The sequence below is a fragment of the Lethenteron reissneri genome, chromosome 36, assembly GCF_015708825.2.
Source record: "Lethenteron reissneri isolate LAM-NWPU_2019-01 chromosome 36, ASM1570882v1, whole genome shotgun sequence".
Classification (NCBI taxonomy): Eukaryota; Metazoa; Chordata; class Hyperoartia; order Petromyzontiformes; family Petromyzontidae; genus Lethenteron; species Lethenteron reissneri.
In genome coordinates, this window is record NC_083814.1 from 10,766,793 (window position 1) to 10,786,472 (window position 19,680).

A 19,680-nucleotide genomic window follows, 5' to 3' on the forward strand; every position below is an offset into this window, starting at 1 on the left:
CCGTCGAGGCGACAGAGTCTGAATGAAACAGCACACGAGCTTGGAGCATATATATAAGCTGGGCGCATTGACAAAGGAATTTGCATATCAAGATGAATTTAGCATATTCATGGGAAATGCAGGAATGTGATTGGTACTGCATATGCATGTGCATTATGCAGGATTAACAGCATCAAAGGGAGCTACAGTTGCTGCTGCTGCTGCAGTTGCTGCTGCTGCTGCAGTTGCTGCTGCTGCAGTTGCTGCTGCTGCTGCAGTTGCTGCTGCTGCTGTAGTTTCTGCTGCTGCTGTTGCTGCTACTGCTGCTGTAGTTGCTGCTGCTGCTGCTGCAGTTGCTGCTGCTGCTGCAGTTGCTGCCTTATCCATTTTTAATATAACACTATGTATTATTCTACCCACCTTAATGTGTATCACACTGCTATATATTTACTATACAATTACGACACCATACATTACTCTGCACACTGCACCATGCCAGTGAGTGGAACGCGGTCTGAAAGTCACCGTAAACGTGAACACAATCAGTTAAGATCCGAAATGGTTTATTACGTCCTTCCAATGATTGCTAAGCCAGAATCCATCTTCTCGGTTAAAATTGTCTCTGTGTTTGTATATGTGGATCGCCTCATGAACGAATCTCTCATGATAGCCAGATGGCTTGCAGAGAACCTCTGTCTTGGAGAAGTCAATGTCATGTGAGCCCACTGAGTTGTAACAGTGATCTGCCACGGCTGAGGTGTTTGTCCTACCGTGTTTCAATTTGTGAAACAAATTGATGGTAGATAAACCTTTCCTAAAGCCGATTTCTTCATAGAATTGGTTGGCCTCTACATTTCTCAATATTTTTTTATTTCCAATGACCCCTTTGAACCATTTACAGACCTTCCCATAGATCTCTCCCTTACACGAGTCACAGTGAGCTCCTGCGTTAACTGCCGTCGAACGTGGCGCTGTTTTGGACATTCGTTTGCTCGTTCATTCGAAACAACCAGCGTCACTGTCGGGGAAAGGTTCCCTGGCAGGCTCCGAATGGCTAGTGCGAGTGGCCAGCGATCGGACGGGCGAGCGGGTGGGCGGCACTTGAACTGCGTCCAGTGGCAGAGATAACGAGCGCAGAGAGTCCGAGACCTCCCAGATCGATGCTAACTTAGCAAACACGAATCTCAACTGCCGTCCGTCGATAGCGCCGTATTCCGGAAAATGACGACGCTAAATTGGCGACGTTCCGGCTCGTGGCCCTGGCTGTTCAGGGATTTTGTTGGTGATGTTTAGACCACACTCGCCGATGTGAGCGTAGGCTTCTCCATCGTACATCGTGATGCCTCACGATTTGACGATCGTCGCAATATTTACCGTAGCTTGTTTAGTAACTGCGATTGGCATTATTTATTGTATAGGTTTGTACGCTTTGCTGTAAACAAAAAAGTAAAGACTTGTTTGAGAGTTCTTCAAAATGCAGTTCGCTCAGAGTAAATCTGCCTCGAGTCTTTATGATCGTTACGATATATGAAATTTATAACGCAGATGCTGCCCATCACACTAGAGGCATAGAGAGAGAGAGACACAGAGAGTCGAAATAACAGCTGACATAGGCATTTTGGAATGGAAACATCAGTCAGTTAAGACTTTACCTGCTTAATAACGTCCTTCCAATGATTGCTCAGTTTGCACCCATCCTCTCGGTTGAAGTTGTGTCTGTGTTGATACATCTGGATGGCTTCATGAACAAATCTCTGAAGGTAGCCGGTAGGTTTGCAGAGTACCTCCGTCTTGGAAAAATCAATTTCGTGTGAGCCTACAGCGTTAAAACAATAATCAGCAACGTCAGAGGTATTGGTCCTACCGTGTTTCAGATCTGCCTTGTGTTCACGGACGCGGTCCGAGACATGTCGTTTCGTTTCCCCAATGTAACTGCTGCCGCAACCACAGCTCAGTTTGTAGACACCAGGGTATTGCATGTGAGGAATCACATCTTTTACAGATGAGAGTAAATTACGGATTTTGTGTACTGTATTGAAACGAACCTGGATCTTGTGTTTGTTTAGGATTTCGGAAAACTTTTTTTTATGGACGCTTGTGTTGTGCCCGAAACGTCGTGATTTATTTTATTTTATACCTACGTGACTTTACCAAAAGAACCAAAGAGTATGGATTCCTGCAGTCATGAAAACTTCAAATCATGATTGCCTGATGATGCTGGTTGTGATTATCCGCGAAAACATCCGTAATCAATTGTTGGATGTTTTTGGATCCCTCTCCAACATTGCCGCAGGTGCTACTGAAGCAGTCATAAATTGGCTTGATTGTTCATCACGTGACAACTTTATTAATTGGCTGTGTCAGGTGGTAGAGGATGTACGACACAACATTTGACTCACGCGATCTGACCCAAAATTCAATTGTGATTCATCGTAATATTGTTCGCGAAAGCCTACACGTGTAAAAAAAAAATAAGTTCTTGACTTTATTATTTCGTAATATTTTGTCATGACGGACCATTTCACGAGGTAAAATGAGTAACAATAATAATCGCGATGTTGTGCTTGTTTACATCGTACATGTATTGCAGTGTCGCCACGTCACGTGACCCGGACTTGCCACTTACGCACCACGCGCATGCTATTTAAAATGTGCATGATGGCCATTCGCTTTTCCGAAAGCTATTTGCTCGCTTCCCGCTGTTTTGCTAAATTTCTGCAAACTTCTCCTCCCCCCCCACCACCACTCCAATCCCACGTACACAAATGTGCGCGTCATCTGCAAAAAGTGCCACTTGCATTCATCACCAACACGTAATTCACTTTGAGACGAAATGAAAATCAACAATCATCCACTCGACGGCAAGAAAGCCTGGGCATAACAACACAAACAATTCACGCAAAAGCACGAACAAAGGGCAAATATAAGAAATTGAAATTGCTAAATTTCAAGTTATTATGGCCATACTTCAGGCTTTAAAAGCTATTCGCCTACCAGGGAATGCGTGCACAGGCGTACGCAATTTCCCCCTAAACTGCCCGTGAACATATGTATACCGTTAAGCTGACGTGGTGCAATGCTTAGCATACTGGACATGCAATCCATAGGTTGTCAAGTTTGATTTCCCGGCCTGGCAGCGGGAATAGATCCTTGAATCATCACCGCCTCTGTCCAACAAGCAGCCGAATGAGCACGCCACAGTTAGTCGACCAGGAGGTGGAGTGTGGGCACGCCCGCCTCTTTTAAGACACGTAGCCAGTATATAACAATATGGTTGTATCCTTGCTGGCAATAAAACAGTTGTGTCAAGATGTTTAAACACCAAACAGGAATCCTTAATCAAGGAATCCTGTCTGCATTCACCACACATACTTGTGGTGAACATGCAAACAAATAAAAAATGCTCTGATAATAAATTGATGCATTGTCTTTGAAACTGATTGGTCCACACCAGAGACAGCTTTGACAATGCATCATATAGAATAATCAGAGATTTTTTTTATTTGTTTGCATGTTCACAACAATTACTATGTGTGGTTAATGCAGACAGGATTCCTTGGATAAGGATTCTGTTTGGTGTTTGACATCTTGACACAACTGTTTCATTGCCAGCAACGGTAAAACCTATTGTTATATTTGAATAAATACTGGCATGGGAGAGGGGGCCTTCCAGAGCAGTGGTTCTCAACCGAGGGAGGTAGGCGTGAGGTGATTAATGAACGTACGAAATAATATCGTGCGTGAGAGTCATTGGTGAAAAATCTGTCAATATAAAATAACTACGATACATTTTAAATCCATACGTTAACCTGGTGGATCGTAAACAACGCGGGTTTCTGAGATCAATCAGCGAGCGTGATAGAATTACTTCACGCGTGCAGAGCTTCCGTTGAAATTTATATTTTGTTTATTTTGATTCACTTGCAGTTACTCAGCTAATTAGGATACCTGACGAAATGAAAAAAAAAATTGGTAAAAAAAAAAATCCGCGTTCATTTATTCGTACATTTATTTCTCAGAACCATGTTGGGTCACTCGATTGAAACAACATTCAACAAGGGGGGAGGGGGAAGGGTGTAACAGCAGTAGCAACAACAATGTCGAGAACTACAACAATCTTCTTGGTTCTTTCGGTAAAGTCACGTAGGAAGAATGAAATAAAATAATAAAAATAAAACGTAATAAAATATTTTATTATGTTTTATTTTTATTACCGAAAGAACCAAGAAGGTGAATCCCTGCAGTCACGAAAGCTTTAAATCGAAATTTAACTACAACAATGTTGAGAACTACTGCTGCTCCAGAACCAGCAGTGGTGTGAGGAGGTAATCGCAGGGCAGCACCTTTACATTTTCATCTCTCTCTCACACCTTTTAGTGGTTGTTTTATTTATGACTGCTCACTGCGAATTGCTGCTGGTAGCTACGGAATGGCTTTAAACCCGCGGCGTGTCCAGTAGTTGCACGGGCATTAGATCGGCCAGAACATTTATGACACTGCAAAAAATATGGGAGTGGTGGCACACTGGTTAGTACACCGCACGCAATAAACCCCCGAAAGCCAGACACAAGTTTGGCCACGGCTGATGCGAGCAGCCGATTGCTTTCTGAACTGTTCCTAGCCCCCGCCCTCCCTTAACTTAACCAGACACTGACGAGTGTGGCGAAGTATGGTCAAACAACTGTCATGGCTGACAGGCCGAGGTGGGGGTGGGGAGACTTCATCCAGCAAGCAATTTGACATCACCAAACGCACGTTATTACTACGGCTGAGTGCAGCACCGAACGGCACAATGTAAGCCCCTTGCTGTCGTATCGTGGAACAGCGTTCGCCGAGGAAGAAGAAGAAAACAAAACAAAAAAAACATCGCGCGCACGCATGGACGGCGCACGAACGCTTTCCAAACACGCACTTGTCAACGGAATGATTTTATTTTCGACGTCAAACTTTAGCGCTCAGGAGGCCTTCATGCGCGTGGGCTGCGAGGAGACTACGCGGGTTCGGATACCGGCTCTGCTGCTATGTGGCAAGGGTCGCCCTAGGCTGGCAGAGGCCACGGTTGGTGAAGGCGCTGGGGGTGCTGGGGGGGGGGGCATCCGACTCACGTTTGACCTTGCAAGGCAATAAAGAATTCCCGCTCGTGCGCCGGAGATGAATTGCGACATCGCCGGACCGTGATGATGGATGACGTGGGGGATGTCTTAATCCAGCAGTGGATGAGTGATGGCCAATTATTGATGCTTGAATTCACAGTTATTGATTCTTAATTTTGGAGCTTTCGTGACTGCAGGAATTATTCTTTGATTCTTTCGTAAAGTGATATACACAGTTATTGACTTACACGTTTCGCACTTTTTCGATTGCAAAGCATTCTGGGACAACTTAATAATAACAATGACAATTTGTAAGGCACCGTACCATGGCGCGCCATCGCGAGATGGGAAGTGCTGTATCAGCAGCGATAATTATCATCCTCATGAATAATACACGTGTCAGAGACACAACGCTGATCTTCACGCAACAGCGGGAAGATCGTGATGCACATGAATGATGAAAGCGCGGAGAGGTGCGTGCTGTGAATTAAACCGAGACGCAGAAAGAGCAACGCGTGGATCGGGAAACACACATGCCCGCGTGGAATAATCAAATTCCACGTATCACTCCGCAAATGCACGGGACGTAATTAACACGACGACACTGACAAACGCGCGTCGTGATCGTGGGGCCCGCTAGTAGTCCGACTTCACGGCGTTCTTCTCCATCTCGTCGCGCAGCCAGTCCAGGTACTTGTCGACGCGGGTGTAGACGCCGTAGAAGCCAGGCTTGGCGCATCCCATTCCCCAGGACACCACGCCGACCGTGAACCACTTGTTGTCCTGGACGACGACGATGGGTCCGCCGCTGTCGCCCTGGCAAGAGTCCTTGCCGCCCTCGGAATACCCGGCGCAGAACATGTTCTCCGTGACCGTCGAGTTCGCGTTGAGCTCCGCGATCCACTTGCCGGCGTTGGCCCTCTCAGCACTCGGCCTGCGGCACGACGGGCAGGTCGACGTACTGCAGGGTGTCCGCCAACCTCGCGCCGAGGGTGCCCGCCGTGCGACCCCAGCCCGACACGAAGGCCACGTCGTTGGGCGAAAGCTTGGGGTTCACCCTGCCGCCCTCGACCGTCGGGAGGCAAATCGGCCTCACGCTGTCCGTCATGGTCACGGCGTCGCCGGCCAGCCGGATGAGCGCTATGTCGTTGTCATAGCCCGTCGATAATGGATCGTAGCCAGGGTGGCTGATTATCTTGTCCACGGTATACTGCTGCTGTTGATCCCAACGGGTTGTCTTTGAGCGACACCCTCTTCATGGACCCCAGGATGACGGTGGTTTCGTTGGCGGCGTAGTCCGCCACGACGTGCGCCGCCGTGAGCACCCAGCGGTCCCCGAGCAGCGCGCCGCCGCCGCCGAGCATCCTTCCCGACATGAACTTCACGAGCACCTGCCACGGGAAGTTCCCCGGTCTCGCAGAGCGGCCGCCGACGATGCGCAACAACTCCATTATCACGTGCTTGGGCTCCCCGCACACTGCAACACACGTAACGTGGGTCAGCGGAAAAGGAGGCCCTCCCGACCGCTCCAGGTGAGGAGTGACTCGGACGGCGACACCCTTTTACCATGATAAAGATCTAACCCCCCCCCCAAAAAAAACCCTCCTTTATTATAATATTGGTCGCGAAAGTGACTTTACCGAAAGAACCAAGAATATGAATCACTGCAGTTACAAACGCTTTAAATCCTTTTTTGTGTTGCATTTCTCCGTTCCTTGCATTGCCCAGTGTGGCGAAGTACAACCAAATAACACTACAACTACTCCCACAGCACGAGAAAGCCCTCATAGAGCAATGCAGCGACTATAGAGCCGTACATATATGGTGAACGTCTTTTGCACCGTACGTAGCCAACCGCGCTAATCGTAGGTGCATGATTGATGGTAGGAACTGACACTACATGATAATACTGGTAGGAACCTCCTGGTTACACCAGCCCACAGGGGATTATTGTGTCCGTCCGTCGTGCAGGGAGGGGCTGGGTGGGGAGGGTGGGGCTGGGTGGGGAGGGGCTGGCTGGGGCTGGGTGGAGAGGCTGCGGAGGGGCTGGGTGGGGAGGGTGGGGAGGGGCTGGGTGGGGAGGGTGGGGCTGGGTGGGGGGTGGGAGGGGTGGGGCTGGGTGGGGAAGGGCTGGTCACCCCGTGGTGCCCTTATAAAACTCAACGTTTAACATACTCACGCTGGCTTGTGCCCGCCGTCACAGTCGGGCATATTTGCGGAATACACCACGCCGCCGTTGACCCTGGCCATTGACCGAGCAACCCAACGTTACTACCAGCTCCCTCCACAGGAATGTGTTTCTCTTCTTCTCCCTACCACTGTCACGTTATCCGATTTAGTCGAGCGATTGAACCGACAATCGTTACAGCAATGATTTCACATAATCAGACAATGCGGACATGTGCAGCGTCGGCATGTCCACAATAAAAAATAACGTCGTGGTTTTTTTTTTATTATCCAGCAACATCGTCCATGCGAAATGCGTCCTACCGATCGCTGTGGAACCACAGACCTGAGCCGGATGATAGCTGCCAGGCGCTGAGGATCTGGCGCCTGTGCATGTTGACATGCTCTGTTGATGTAAATGCACCCACCGGGTTCACACTTTGGGACTTTCTCTCCACTGCGAGGGTCGGTCCAGTGCCCACTCTCGTTACAGGTGAACACACCTGGAGAAGAAAAAACATTTTCACGGTGATCAGAATATTTATTGATACTGGAGAAATCCGGTGAGCTATAAAGCTCTTTTTCACAGATGTCCAGTAGGGGCACGGGGTCAGATTGTTACAACAACAACCAATACAAAAACACGATGGGAGTGCAAAATATAGCTAAAGTAAACAAATCACTTAATAAATATATACAAATCAAACAAGTTTTTTTTATCTTTCCAGGTAACGCCCACTGAGTTGTTAACGTCTTCTTTCAGAAGCGACCTGACCACAAATGATAGCTCAAAGAAGTGGCTTATCACGTGGAAATTCATCGCAGCCAAATACTCTCAGCGCTTTTTTCTAAATGTGGAGGGAAAAACCCGGAGGACCCGGAGAAAAATCCACGCGACCACGGGGAGAGAGACGCACAAACTCAAAATATACAGCAGTCGTCAGGGTTAGAATCGAACCCCCGACCTCCTGTATACGAGGCGAGGGAGTTAACATCTCGCCACAACAACAACAACAACACAACGTATTGAAACAAACATACACCCTCACCGTTCATTTCCGTGGTAAAGTGATAGGCATCGATGCATCCGCAATCTGTTTCACTCTTGTAGGTGGTGACGTCTGGCGAATCGCAAAAGCCTTTGTTGGGCTGGGCCGGTTTCCCGCAGTCGACAACTGGAATGGAAACACGGCCACAGATGAATATCCCCGTCGGCAGAGGGCAGTACTTGTACAGCAAAACGTCAAACGCTTCTGCCTTCACAGCAACAAACGCCGTTTGCGCCATCAAGTGGCGGTGATGTCGCCACGGCCCTCGTGCCAGGCTCGGTGCACCTGGAGGCCACGTGAAGTGTCAAAGGGCCCCCGCTGGCAGGAGGTCACGGAACAGACCCAATATTTTTGGCATGCCAGAAGTTATTACTTTTGGCACACGACGTCGCTTCTGTCACGTGATGACGTCTGATGAGCACGGTTGGCTACGTACAGTGCGAAAGAAGTTCAACATGCACACAGTACATGCATGGGGAGGCAAGAACACATTTCACGTAACCTCATCGCCTTGGCCAAAAAGGCTTACGCATGATCGTTGGTTTATTGGCAGGTTTTGTATATATGTAGAACTTCTTTCGCACCGTACGTAGCCAGCCGTGCTAATCAGAGGAGCGGAGTGAGCCGACATCAATAATTGCCCAAGCTTTTATATATATATAAACACATTTCAGCCAATTCATGGGTGTCAACACATGTGGGAAGAAACCAGAAAAACCACTAATGTGTGAGAGAGGGCAACACTCTATCCCATACAGAAGGGACAGATGGGCCATCTCCTGGCAAGCCAGGGTATGACACCTCAACGCCCGTGGAAAGGGAGTTTCACAACATTCGTGTGAGCTACCAACCCTTTCCTCCAGAGCGCTCAAATACTGGCGTAGCCACCACCTCCACCACTACAGTTTGAAAACCTTCGCGGATCGTGTGATTGTGAAGCTTACTGCGACAAGTGGGGGGCTCCCTGCTCCACGTGCCGTCTTTCTGACATTCCACTTGCAAAGTCCGCTGGCACCTCCTTGCCATCTTCCTGCTGCACAAATTCGTCGTCGTCAGCCGCAGCAGCATCGTAAAGAAGCTAGTTCATTATCACAAACCGTGAAGGTGCAGCCCTGCAATCGCTTGCGCACGTCACTGCTGGGCAGCACGAGAGAGGCCCTCGAGAGAACACCACGAGAGGGCACGTGACCTTACGGTTACACGCCGGCACAGACGTCTTGGAAGAGGCGTGAATCACCCACGATTTACCCCGCCAGAAAACCAACACCCGTCATTCGCCACTAAGTAGCGGTGATGTCACCACGGCGCCTGTGCCAGGCCAGGTGCACTTTGAGGCCACGTGAAGTGTCAAAGGCTCGCTGACGGGAGGTCACGGGACAGACCCAGGTGCCATGGGCTGACTGACTGAGATGACCGGCAGATGCACAGCAGCTGTGCTCCCCTACTGTGCCAACTCGCTGTATTTTAGCTGCCCGGCGCTTCGCTCGTTATTGTGAGCGTCGCCGCTCTACATTTCCATGCGATAAGCCACTTCATTGAGCTATCATTTGTGGCCAAGTCGCTTCTGAATAAAAGCACTATAGCTCAGTGGCCTTACTTGGTAAAATAACTAAAAATAGTTTTTTAGTTTTAGCAGTGGCATGAGCAAGTAATTGCAGGGCTGCTGCACCTTTACCTTACGTGCCGAATGGCATTCGCCGCATCGGATGTGCAAGCCGGTGCCTCTTGCCACGATTTAACATTCGATGGGAGGTACATTTAATATGTGGGTCAGAGAACCGGATAGTGGACACGTGGATAACGGCTGTCGGGAGAAACGCGGCAAATAAAATTGCTCCCCCCACCCCTTTACCTGGATCAGCCTGTAGCCGATGTCGCATGAGAACACCACCCTGTCCTTGAAGGAGTAAGTGGCCTGCACTGGTTCGATGGAGCCATGCACTGGTGCCGTCACATGAGAGCACGGAAGACCTGGGAGACACAAACAAAGGCAAAGACCCCCCCCCCAGTATAGCCTTAACAGACTGTCGGGGCAAGTGCTGTTAGCGAGCACCTATGAAGGCCGGAACGACACACAAGGGGGTGGGTGGTCCGTACCACGACTCGGCCGCCTTTGTCTCCCCAGTGGCAATATTTTTGGCACATCGGACTAGGTGCTCAATTGAGGCTGAGTCGACCTAGGAGAGGCCCAGGACCGGTTCAGATAATCGTCACTGGTGTCGGCCCGTGAGCAGGAATCGAACTCGGGTCGTCAGGAACGTGGCACAGCGCGCTAACCGCTACACCACCGCTCCCCACGGGGAGACACACGCACGCACAGCGATTGATGGACTGAAAGAGGGGCTATGGTCACCAGAGCTGATTTATCCTTAGGGGCCGTCCATAAATGACGTTACGCGATTTTGGACGATTTTTGACCGCCCCCCCCCTCGTCACACGGCGTCACAAAAAGTCAGACCCCCCCCCTCAAATATGACGTCACAAAGCTCTGCCCCCCCCCCCCCCGCCGCGTAAAAAATATAAAACATGCTTCAAATCGCTTTCAACTATTGTCATTGTAGTGCGTATTTAATGTGGCGCTGCACTCTGATGTTGTAGAAAACATTTATTAAAAAGTATATTTAATTAAGTAGAACGTGTTGTCTGTATTTATTTAAAGTTGCGCATTTTGATGTGACGTCACATTTCTCAACCCCCCCCCCTCGTCACACATCGTCACAAATGTCTGACCCCCCCCCCCCCAGGTGCGTGACGTCATTTATGAACGGCCCCTTAGAGGCTTGGTCACTTATATGCCGTGAAATGCTGTGCGCATTATAAGTCACATCATTGTTGTTTTTTTATACAATAATTTAGCTAATCGAGTATTCTATCGACTATTGGTTCGATTACTCGACTAATCGGAAAAACACGGAAATGCAGTCGTGCATCGATATATCTCTTTATCTAAATCAGCTCAATCCTCCCGTAAGTCACGTGACTTCCGTGTGGCCAACCGCACTCTCCCGGCCGCCCACTCTGAAAACAGACTCCGCTCCTCCGTGCAAGCGTCACGGCTCCTGATGCCGCCTCTTTCTCCCCTCTCCTCGTTTCTCCATGACCCTTCGCTCCCGTTTCTCCGTCCCCTCTTCTCCTATTTCCCAACGGGTCTCTTCTCTCGTCCCTTTCGCATCTTTCTCTTTCCACTGCATTGCATTGCTGACTCTACTCCCCTTCCCCGTGGCGTGGCCGCAGGTTAACAAACAAAATAAATCATGGGACCTCCTTTGCCAGTACCAAAATTTACTAATAGGGTTTTTCCCCTTTTTCTGGCAACAAAACTGACACCTTTTGCAAGGAATCATGCTTACATTAACCACAATACTTGCAGTCAAATGCAAACAAAAAACAATACTCTGATTATTTATGCATTGTCCTTGAAACTGATTGGTCCACACCAGAGACAGCTTTCTTTAGAGCCTAGTCTCATATGGTGTTCGACCAGATGACGCCAAAAGGCGCACAGATCAAAGACAACGCATTATCAGAGTAATGAGAGCTCGGGGTGAGCAGCTACATCATCCTTGCAAAAGGTGTCACTTTTGTTGCCAGAAAAAAGGGGGAAAACCCTATTAGTAAACAAAATTAAGTTGCCAAGTGTTGCCAATAACGTCTTTGCACCGTGGCAATGCGAACAGCCGCGCACTCTTAGCAGTGTAGTGTAAGTTCCAGCCCTTGTTCTGTCCAGACGTGTCGCTGCGAAAGACGACCTCGACCTCGAAGCCCCTGGTCTCGATGGGGTCGGGCAGGGTCGTCCCACATAGCGGCCCCCACTCCTCGCCGCCCGAGCGAATCTGTCAGGAAGCACGTTAACAAGCACAGACAAAGGCAACGCTTCCACTGTATAGCCTCCGGATACTGTTGGGGCAAGTGACCATGTCTGACCACGTCCGTCCAGTGCTCGCCGATCTGCATTGGCTTCCGGTTGCCGAACGAATACATTGTATGGTCGCACTTATTACACACACAGAGTGCTTGCCACAAATGAACCACAATACCTTACTGACCTCGTCATGAAGCATAAATCATCACGTGAACTCCGGTCATCCTGACAGCGGCGGCATTTGACTAGCCGCCGAACAAAGACGGTCACCGCATCGCGTGCTTTCAGATGCGCTTAAGTGGCTGTCTGGAACGCTCTTCTTCGGATATTAGGAAGCCACTGGAGCTATGCACTTTTAAATCTAGATTGAACACGCACTTCTTGCGAAACGCTTTTTGCCGTTTAGTTTGTTGTTTTTTCCCCGCACCTCCGATTAGCACGGTTGGCTCCGTACGGTGCAAAAGAAGTTCAACATGCGTACATACAAGAGCTACAAACGAGCATGGCGTACGAAGGGGAGATGTGGCCATAAACTCCCCCCCTACCCGGCCACCTTTGTACGTCCCAGTGCTGATATTTTAACATCGCATCAGGTATATATTCAAGGCTCGTGTCAGCCAAGGGGAGACTCAAGGTCAGCTCCAGGTCAGTATCGCGATCTCACGATCGACGGATGGGAACTTCTGGCACGGCGGTTGGAAACGACGGTGCACAAATCCCCGTGCCCCTCTCCACTCCGCATCGTGGGTGGGGTAACACCGCGGTCACTCCGTCAGCGGGTCACGTGCGTGGCGGGGTCAATAGAAAGTATTCCCACCCCGTTTTTAAAACGTTTGGCCAAGATACTGTATTTCTAGTCGAGGGACTTCCGACGTATGCATGTATGCTAAACTTTTTTCGCACCGTATGTAGCCAACTGCAATAATCGGAGGTGCTGGAGAAGTAAGAACATTTGATATTGCGCATTCTTATGAGTCCAGTCCATCACGAATGCGCATTGAGCACGCGTACACGCGGGTACAGCAGAAGGACAACGAACTAAACACAATAAGCAGTTTCAAATAAACGAGTTTTCAATCTAGACGATTTTAAAGTGCGATGCTTCCTAATATCGGACGAAAGAGCGTTCCAGACGGCCACAGGAGCGCGTCCGACGCGGTGGCCCGTCATCATTGAATAAATCGCAGCGGTGCGCGTTTAACCTTTTGACCTACCGTCAGGCTGTCGTAGGGGCAGGTGTCGATCTCATTGTGGGTCTCCACGTCGAAGGGCTCCTGGAAGGCGAGGCTGAACACGAAGCCCTCCTCCAGACGCAGCGTGAACTTGCACTGCAAGGCCCTGGGGTAGGGCCTGGGGAAGTCGGGGCTTGACAACTCGCCCTGCCGCTCTGTGAACACGTGGTTGCTGCACTCCACTGTGGGATGGGGTGGGTCGGGGGGGGGAGACGTGCAGATTGCCACACTTGCAGTCGTGGGCAAGGTCGGACTAACGCGGGGGGCTATAGGGGTTGCAGTCTTGGATTTGGAACACCCTCTCTCAGAAGAATTAAAGTCTAACGCTGGTGAGACAACGCCATAAAACACATTCCTGCGGAGGGAGCTGGTAGGAACGTTGGGTTGCTCGGTCAATGGCCAGGGTCAACGGCGGCGTGGTGTATTCCGCAAATATGCCCGACTGTGAGGGCGGGCACAAGCTAGCGTGAGTAGGTTAAACGTTGAGTTTTATAAGGGCACCACGGGGTGACCAGCCCCTCCCCACCCAGCCCCACCCCTTCTACCCCCCACCCAGCCCCACCCTCTCCACCCAACCCCTCCCGGCACGACGGACGGACGGACACAATAATCCCCTGTGGGCTGGTGTAACCAGGAGGTCCCTACCAGTAGAAGGTTGTCTCTGGTGTTAGTTTGCATGTTCACCAGAAGTACCGTGTGTGGTTACTGCAGACTCGAGTCCTTGAAAAATGTATCTATTTGGTGTTTGAACATCTTAACGCCTCCTGTTTTATTGCCATGAAGGGTAAAACCTATTCTAATTTTTTTTATTTGATGCCAGTGTTTAAATAAATGAAATTATCCGATGACTCCCGACTTTTGAGGCCACCCTGTGCAATTGGCGACATCAGCCATACGAAACAAGAAGAAAGAGAAGCGAACGTTCCTTCTGCATAACACATGAAGGGCCATTGCTCGAAATGTTACCGATCATATATCTACGTTTTTTTTAAGGCCACGGCGTTACTGACGAATGGTGTTAGACCGGCACGGCACACAAGGTGGCCAGCACTACGCCCCGCCGCATGTCTCCCTAGCTGCGATGTTTACCCACCGCACCAGGTACAAATTTTGAGGTTGAGTCGACCTAGGGGAGGCCCAGGACCAGTTAGACTATCCGACACTCAGTTTAACACGTAGGCTTTCGCGACCAATGTTATTCATAATCAACGTTTTTGGGTTTAGATCGCGTTTATTTATAAATGTGTCGTAACCCTCCACCACCCGACACGGCCAATCAGTAAAAAAGTGTCACGTTGACAAAGACAAATAGTTCACTGCTTTAGCCCACCGGTGTGTTGAAGCCACAACATTTACAATTTGAGTACGACGTTTCGCTGGTAATTGCAACCAGCATCATCGGGCAATTCGCCAGAATGGCGTCATCGGGCGAATTGCCTGATGATGGTCGTAAGCGGGGATCGAACCCAGTCCGTGGTGAGATGCGCCATTCGTGGTTCGTTTCGTGAACCCCCGTGTAGCCTTAACAGACTGTGTGGGACATTTACATCACCGCATTGGGCCATCGCACTCGCAGCCGGCACCTGTGCAGGAGCGATTGTCGTCTGCCAGAACGTAGCCGTACTGGCAGGAGCACTGGTAACCACCGGGGTAGTTGAAGCAGTTGTGGTCGCACGCCAGCTCGTCGACGCGAGCGTATTCCTCGCACTCATCGATGTCTGGGGAGAGCGGTGGGGGGGGAGGCAGAGCTCAAGGCAAGAGTACACCAGACGTAGTGGCGTGCGAATATGCTTAGTCAGCTACACAGGGGGCTTCAGAAAAATGTTTTAACGCTTTTGAGAATTTGCAACAATGCCATGAGAAGTGTGGCTCTGAAGACCACCTGGAGAAGATTCCAGGCATGCGTTGACAATGATGGCGAACAAGTGGAAACTCTTTTACTTTTTGAAGCTATTAACATTACATTTGTTATCATACTTTTAGTTCTTTCGGTAAAGTCACGTAAGTACAAAAATGAAATTAAAATTAATAAAAAATAAAATATTCTTATTTTATTTTTCATTATCACGTAGGTAAAAAATGAAATTAAAATTAAGAAAAAATAAAATAAGAACATTTTATTTTTTTTATAAATTTTCATTTAATTTTTTTACCTACGTGACTTTACCGAAAGAACTAAGAGTACGAATCCTTGCAGTCACGAAAGCTTCAAATCTAGAATTTGTTATGTTATTGTGAATTAGCCGTTCTTTTTGCATTAAAAACGATCGTCCCATGTAAGTGTTAATATTTTTTTTGAAACACCCTGTCTATTAGTCAGCCAGACTCAGAGCCAGGCCTAGAAACTTCCCAAGGCGGCGTTGGTGGTCGTGGTCCCAAAATTCCAATCTTATTTAAACAGGGCCCTACATAATTTTTTTTATTTTAAACATTGAAGTTTTTTTTTGTCCCTTGGTGACCATCAATAAAATACCAATTTTGGTGGGTGGCGAATCCAACGCCAGAATCGCCACTGGTCAGACTCGTGCCCTACAGGTTCAGGAGACGCAGAGTTGGCACGAGACATTAAAATACGGGGGTATGCTTCCTATCAAACGTGACAATCTGCAAAATACACAACCCGGTTATTAACACGTCATGATAACGCAAACAAGACAAATGTGCAACACAATCCTTTAGACAACGGATATTCGAGGAAGAAATCGTGAGATAACCTTCAGCAATTGTTTCCACCTGCGTGCCATAGAGTTGTGGTGTCATGCTTTGAAAACACCGTCGTGCTTGGATTGGAAACAGCGCTGGAAGGGAGGGGTGACGGACGGTGGCTGAGACTAACACCGGAGTGGCAGTCACGAGGGAAGGACTACAGAGATGGAGCGGTCGTAGTCAGCTCGTGTGCAGGAAGCCGCATGGACCGCTACCTCACGGGACCATTGAGGGATGGTAAGGGCCTTCATCCGGCAGTGGATTTGCCATGGCTGATGATGACGAGTATGAATATTGGCAATTTTAAATAACAAAACATTTTTCAGTTATCATCACTCCTCAAACCTGAGTCAAGAGCCCTCTCGCCCTGAGAGTCACCACCTCCGAGCTACAAACGACTGAGACATACCATGGAAAGAAGACGAAGATACCCACGATACCATAAGAGGGGAGGATCACGTGTTATTGCATTGCTTTGAGTGGTGCATTATTGCGCAACTGACAAGCCACGGGATTTCTCATGCCCTGGTGAAGGCTTACAGGGTAAAACACAGACCAGGGCCATGCGGCAAGCCTCGTCGCACCTCCACACCAAAACGAACACGGGAAAAAATTAACCCGTAAAACCAAAGTTTTTAACTATAAATCCTTTATATGCGTGGCGGTTAGAGTCCTCTCGTCCTCTGGCTTGAGATGGCTGCCACCTATGGGTTAGATGATTGTCTGACAGCATTAAGCAATTGGTAATTAAATATTTTAAAAAATTTCCCTAAACAATGTAAAATTTTGGAACAAAAATTTTCACGAAAATTAATTGTCTGTGTGGAAAATGTCAGCTCGATTGGATCACGGGAAGTGTGTTAAAAAACGACTGAAAGATTTGCATGGTCGTAAGCAAGCAAGCACGCAAGCAAGCAAACTTAATATTAAGGATTTAATAAAAAGGAGTGGCGCCGGCCGTACCCACGGCGGTGAAGTAGACCTCGAAGCCCGTGTAGCGCTCGTCGTTGGAGAAGTCCGACACGAAGGTGATGTCGACCACGTTCCCCGGGGTCACCATGGGCTCGGCCTTGGGTGCTGTGTTCCCGTTTTGTCGCCCGCAGAACTGGCCCAGGATCTCATTGGTCACCTCCACCTGCGCGCGCGGCGAGCAACCGGCATGGCCTCGTCACGTCACGGCCACCGGAATTGACAATAAATAAAATAAGTAATATTTAGAAATACTTTTTTTAAAACACGCTTTAATGAAATGTACCGTACGAGTAATGGCAGAAGTCCACAAATCCAGGAAGTAGCCCCGAAGCTTGCCATAACGTAAGGGACCGTGGCCAATTACAGCCAACGTCAGTTGAGTGTGGACAATTAGGCCCAAGCCGAAACATAACATATAAAAAAGATGGTTAAATATTTGTTTAAATGATAGAATATAGTTTTGTCATCAGTATGACATAAGTATACCAAGTTTGCAGTCGATACCACAATGGGAAGTAGGTTAAAATTGAGTTACAAGATTTGAGGATACGACAACAACAAGACAGCATGAGTTAATAAAAATCGTCCAAAAACATTGTTTAAAAATATATATTGTTTTCATGATAGAATATAGTATTGTCATCAGTAAGACATACATATACGAAGTTTGCAGTCGATACCACATTGGGAAGTGGGTTAAAATTGAGTTACAAGATTTGAGGATACGACAACAACAACAACGACAACAACAGACAGAGTGAGTTAAATAAAAGCGTGTAAAATAATAAAAAAAACGTCTCAATGCAGGGCCACGGAACTTGATCGATCGTCGGCGACAGTCCTGGCTGCCCCGGCGTCTGCCGGGTTGAAACATCTCATCTCGTTCCGAGCGAGAGATGTCTCAGCCATCGGCGGAGGCCTCTCCCTCACTTCTACACCCAGTTTCCCCTTTGCATGGTTTACCCATACCCACCCCCCCCACGTAAGATTATAAGTTGTATTTCCCAATTCACAATTCACCTACATCCCCAATGTCCTTATCATTTTACGTATATAAGGCTCTTGCTGGGGTAATTTCAAACTCGATCCGTCACACGGTTGTTCAAAGTTTCTCTCAGTTGACCACTACACCATACATAGTACCCCACGTACCATGGCGTAATATGACCCACAAGGTCATTCATGAGGCCTTCAAACCATACGTGCGTGTGTTGAAGTTCTTTCGCACCGTACGTAGCCAACTATGCTGATTCGGAGGTGCGGGGGAAGGACAACAAACTAATCACAACAACGTAGTGGTCCATCTTCACGGAGCTAATGTAAAAATGCAACAACAACGACAACAAAAACAACTCCACCAAGGGTTCTGTTTGTAAATTACATCCCGCATCATTCGTAATCGGCCGCCTGCCGTCGACAATGCCACCTCAACTCGCCCGCCCTCCGCGAACCTGCCGACCCCCGTGACCTCTGACCTTGATGTAGTCGTACTCGCAGCCAAACGACGTCTCCACGTCGAAAAACGTGAAGTGCAGGCGCACGCGGTATCCGGACGGCACGGAGATGCGCCACGTCTGCCGGGCCTCGTTCGGGTACGGCTTCGGGTAGCCGGACGACCTCAGCGAGCCATGCATTGCGGACAGGTGATGTTCCTCCACGACCGACGGTGCGCATGGCACCAGCAGCGTGGACAGCAGCAGCAGCAGCAGCAGAAGCAGCTGGGGCCTGCTGGGCAATACGAAGTTTGAGACGGACCGATTTCGTCGATACAGGAAGGGTTGACCCCCCCCCCCCCCCCCCGTAGTTTGTGGGATCGCTGTGCGATCGATGATGAAACGAATTCCCTGCTTTTTTTAATTACGTCACGGTGATCTTTGAGGTCCACTGCAAAGTATTTACCGGGGCGGCCGCTGAGCTCGAACCTAAACGCCTCTTAAACAAGCGCCAATAGCGCTACCATGCGGCCATTCTCACAGGTAGGTGGATGCCTGATAGCCAAAATAGCGCCAGGCATGCTAAAGAGCGCTGATTCCGAGAATCGGCTGAACGAAACACACACTGCAAGACGGCTACAACTCAGTTCACGATGAAAACCCGTTAAGCGCTCTGATACAATCGCCACGTTCTCGTGTACTTGCCGAGCGTCGATAACGAACTCACGGTGAGGTGGACACCCCCATGCCCTTCCTCTGCTCTCTCAAGTCGCTTTCTGACGGGACGAGTTGGGTTTTCTCTGCCGCTTGCTCGCTCCTCACAAGGGGAAACACCTCGGCCTCAGCACCAGGTCGAGAAAGACAGCGACGGAGAGAGCCCCCCAGAGCTCTCTAACCCCATCCGCGAGCCAACATAATGGATAACCACGGCAAACACGTCCAACGCGGCACCCGATATAGATATCCACTGGTCAACAACCGTGGTATACACAAGGCCGAGGAGAGATATGGAGAGCGTAGCCGTGCATTCTTTTAGATATTGTCTGCGCATTTAATATGTTAACCATTGACGCCAAGATTTTTTGGAATCGTGTGTTTTTGGAGCAGCTAAAAAACCCGAAACAAAAATCAACTGCACTCAATGTATAGCACAGATTAAAGTATAGTGCTGATTGTTTGAACGGGGGA

At 48.9% G+C, this 19,680-nt stretch overlaps 1 protein-coding gene across 1 annotated transcript; it reads right to left on the reverse strand.

Moving 5' to 3' along the window:
• Positions 1-2,499: 2,499 nt before the first annotated feature.
• On the reverse strand, positions 2,500-19,467 carry LOC133351126 (mannan-binding lectin serine protease 1-like). Its single transcript, XM_061566094.1, is given in 14 exon segments — positions 2,500-5,996; positions 5,998-6,288; positions 6,290-6,549; positions 7,667-7,741; positions 8,288-8,413; positions 9,232-9,292; positions 9,294-9,320; positions 10,140-10,258; positions 11,973-12,120; positions 13,364-13,563; positions 14,965-15,099; positions 17,051-17,222; positions 18,535-18,784; positions 19,220-19,467. Coding segments are annotated over 14 exon segments (2,172 nt in total). The 5' UTR covers positions 19,240-19,467; the 3' UTR covers positions 2,500-5,708.
• Between the last annotated feature and the right edge of the window lie 213 nt (positions 19,468-19,680).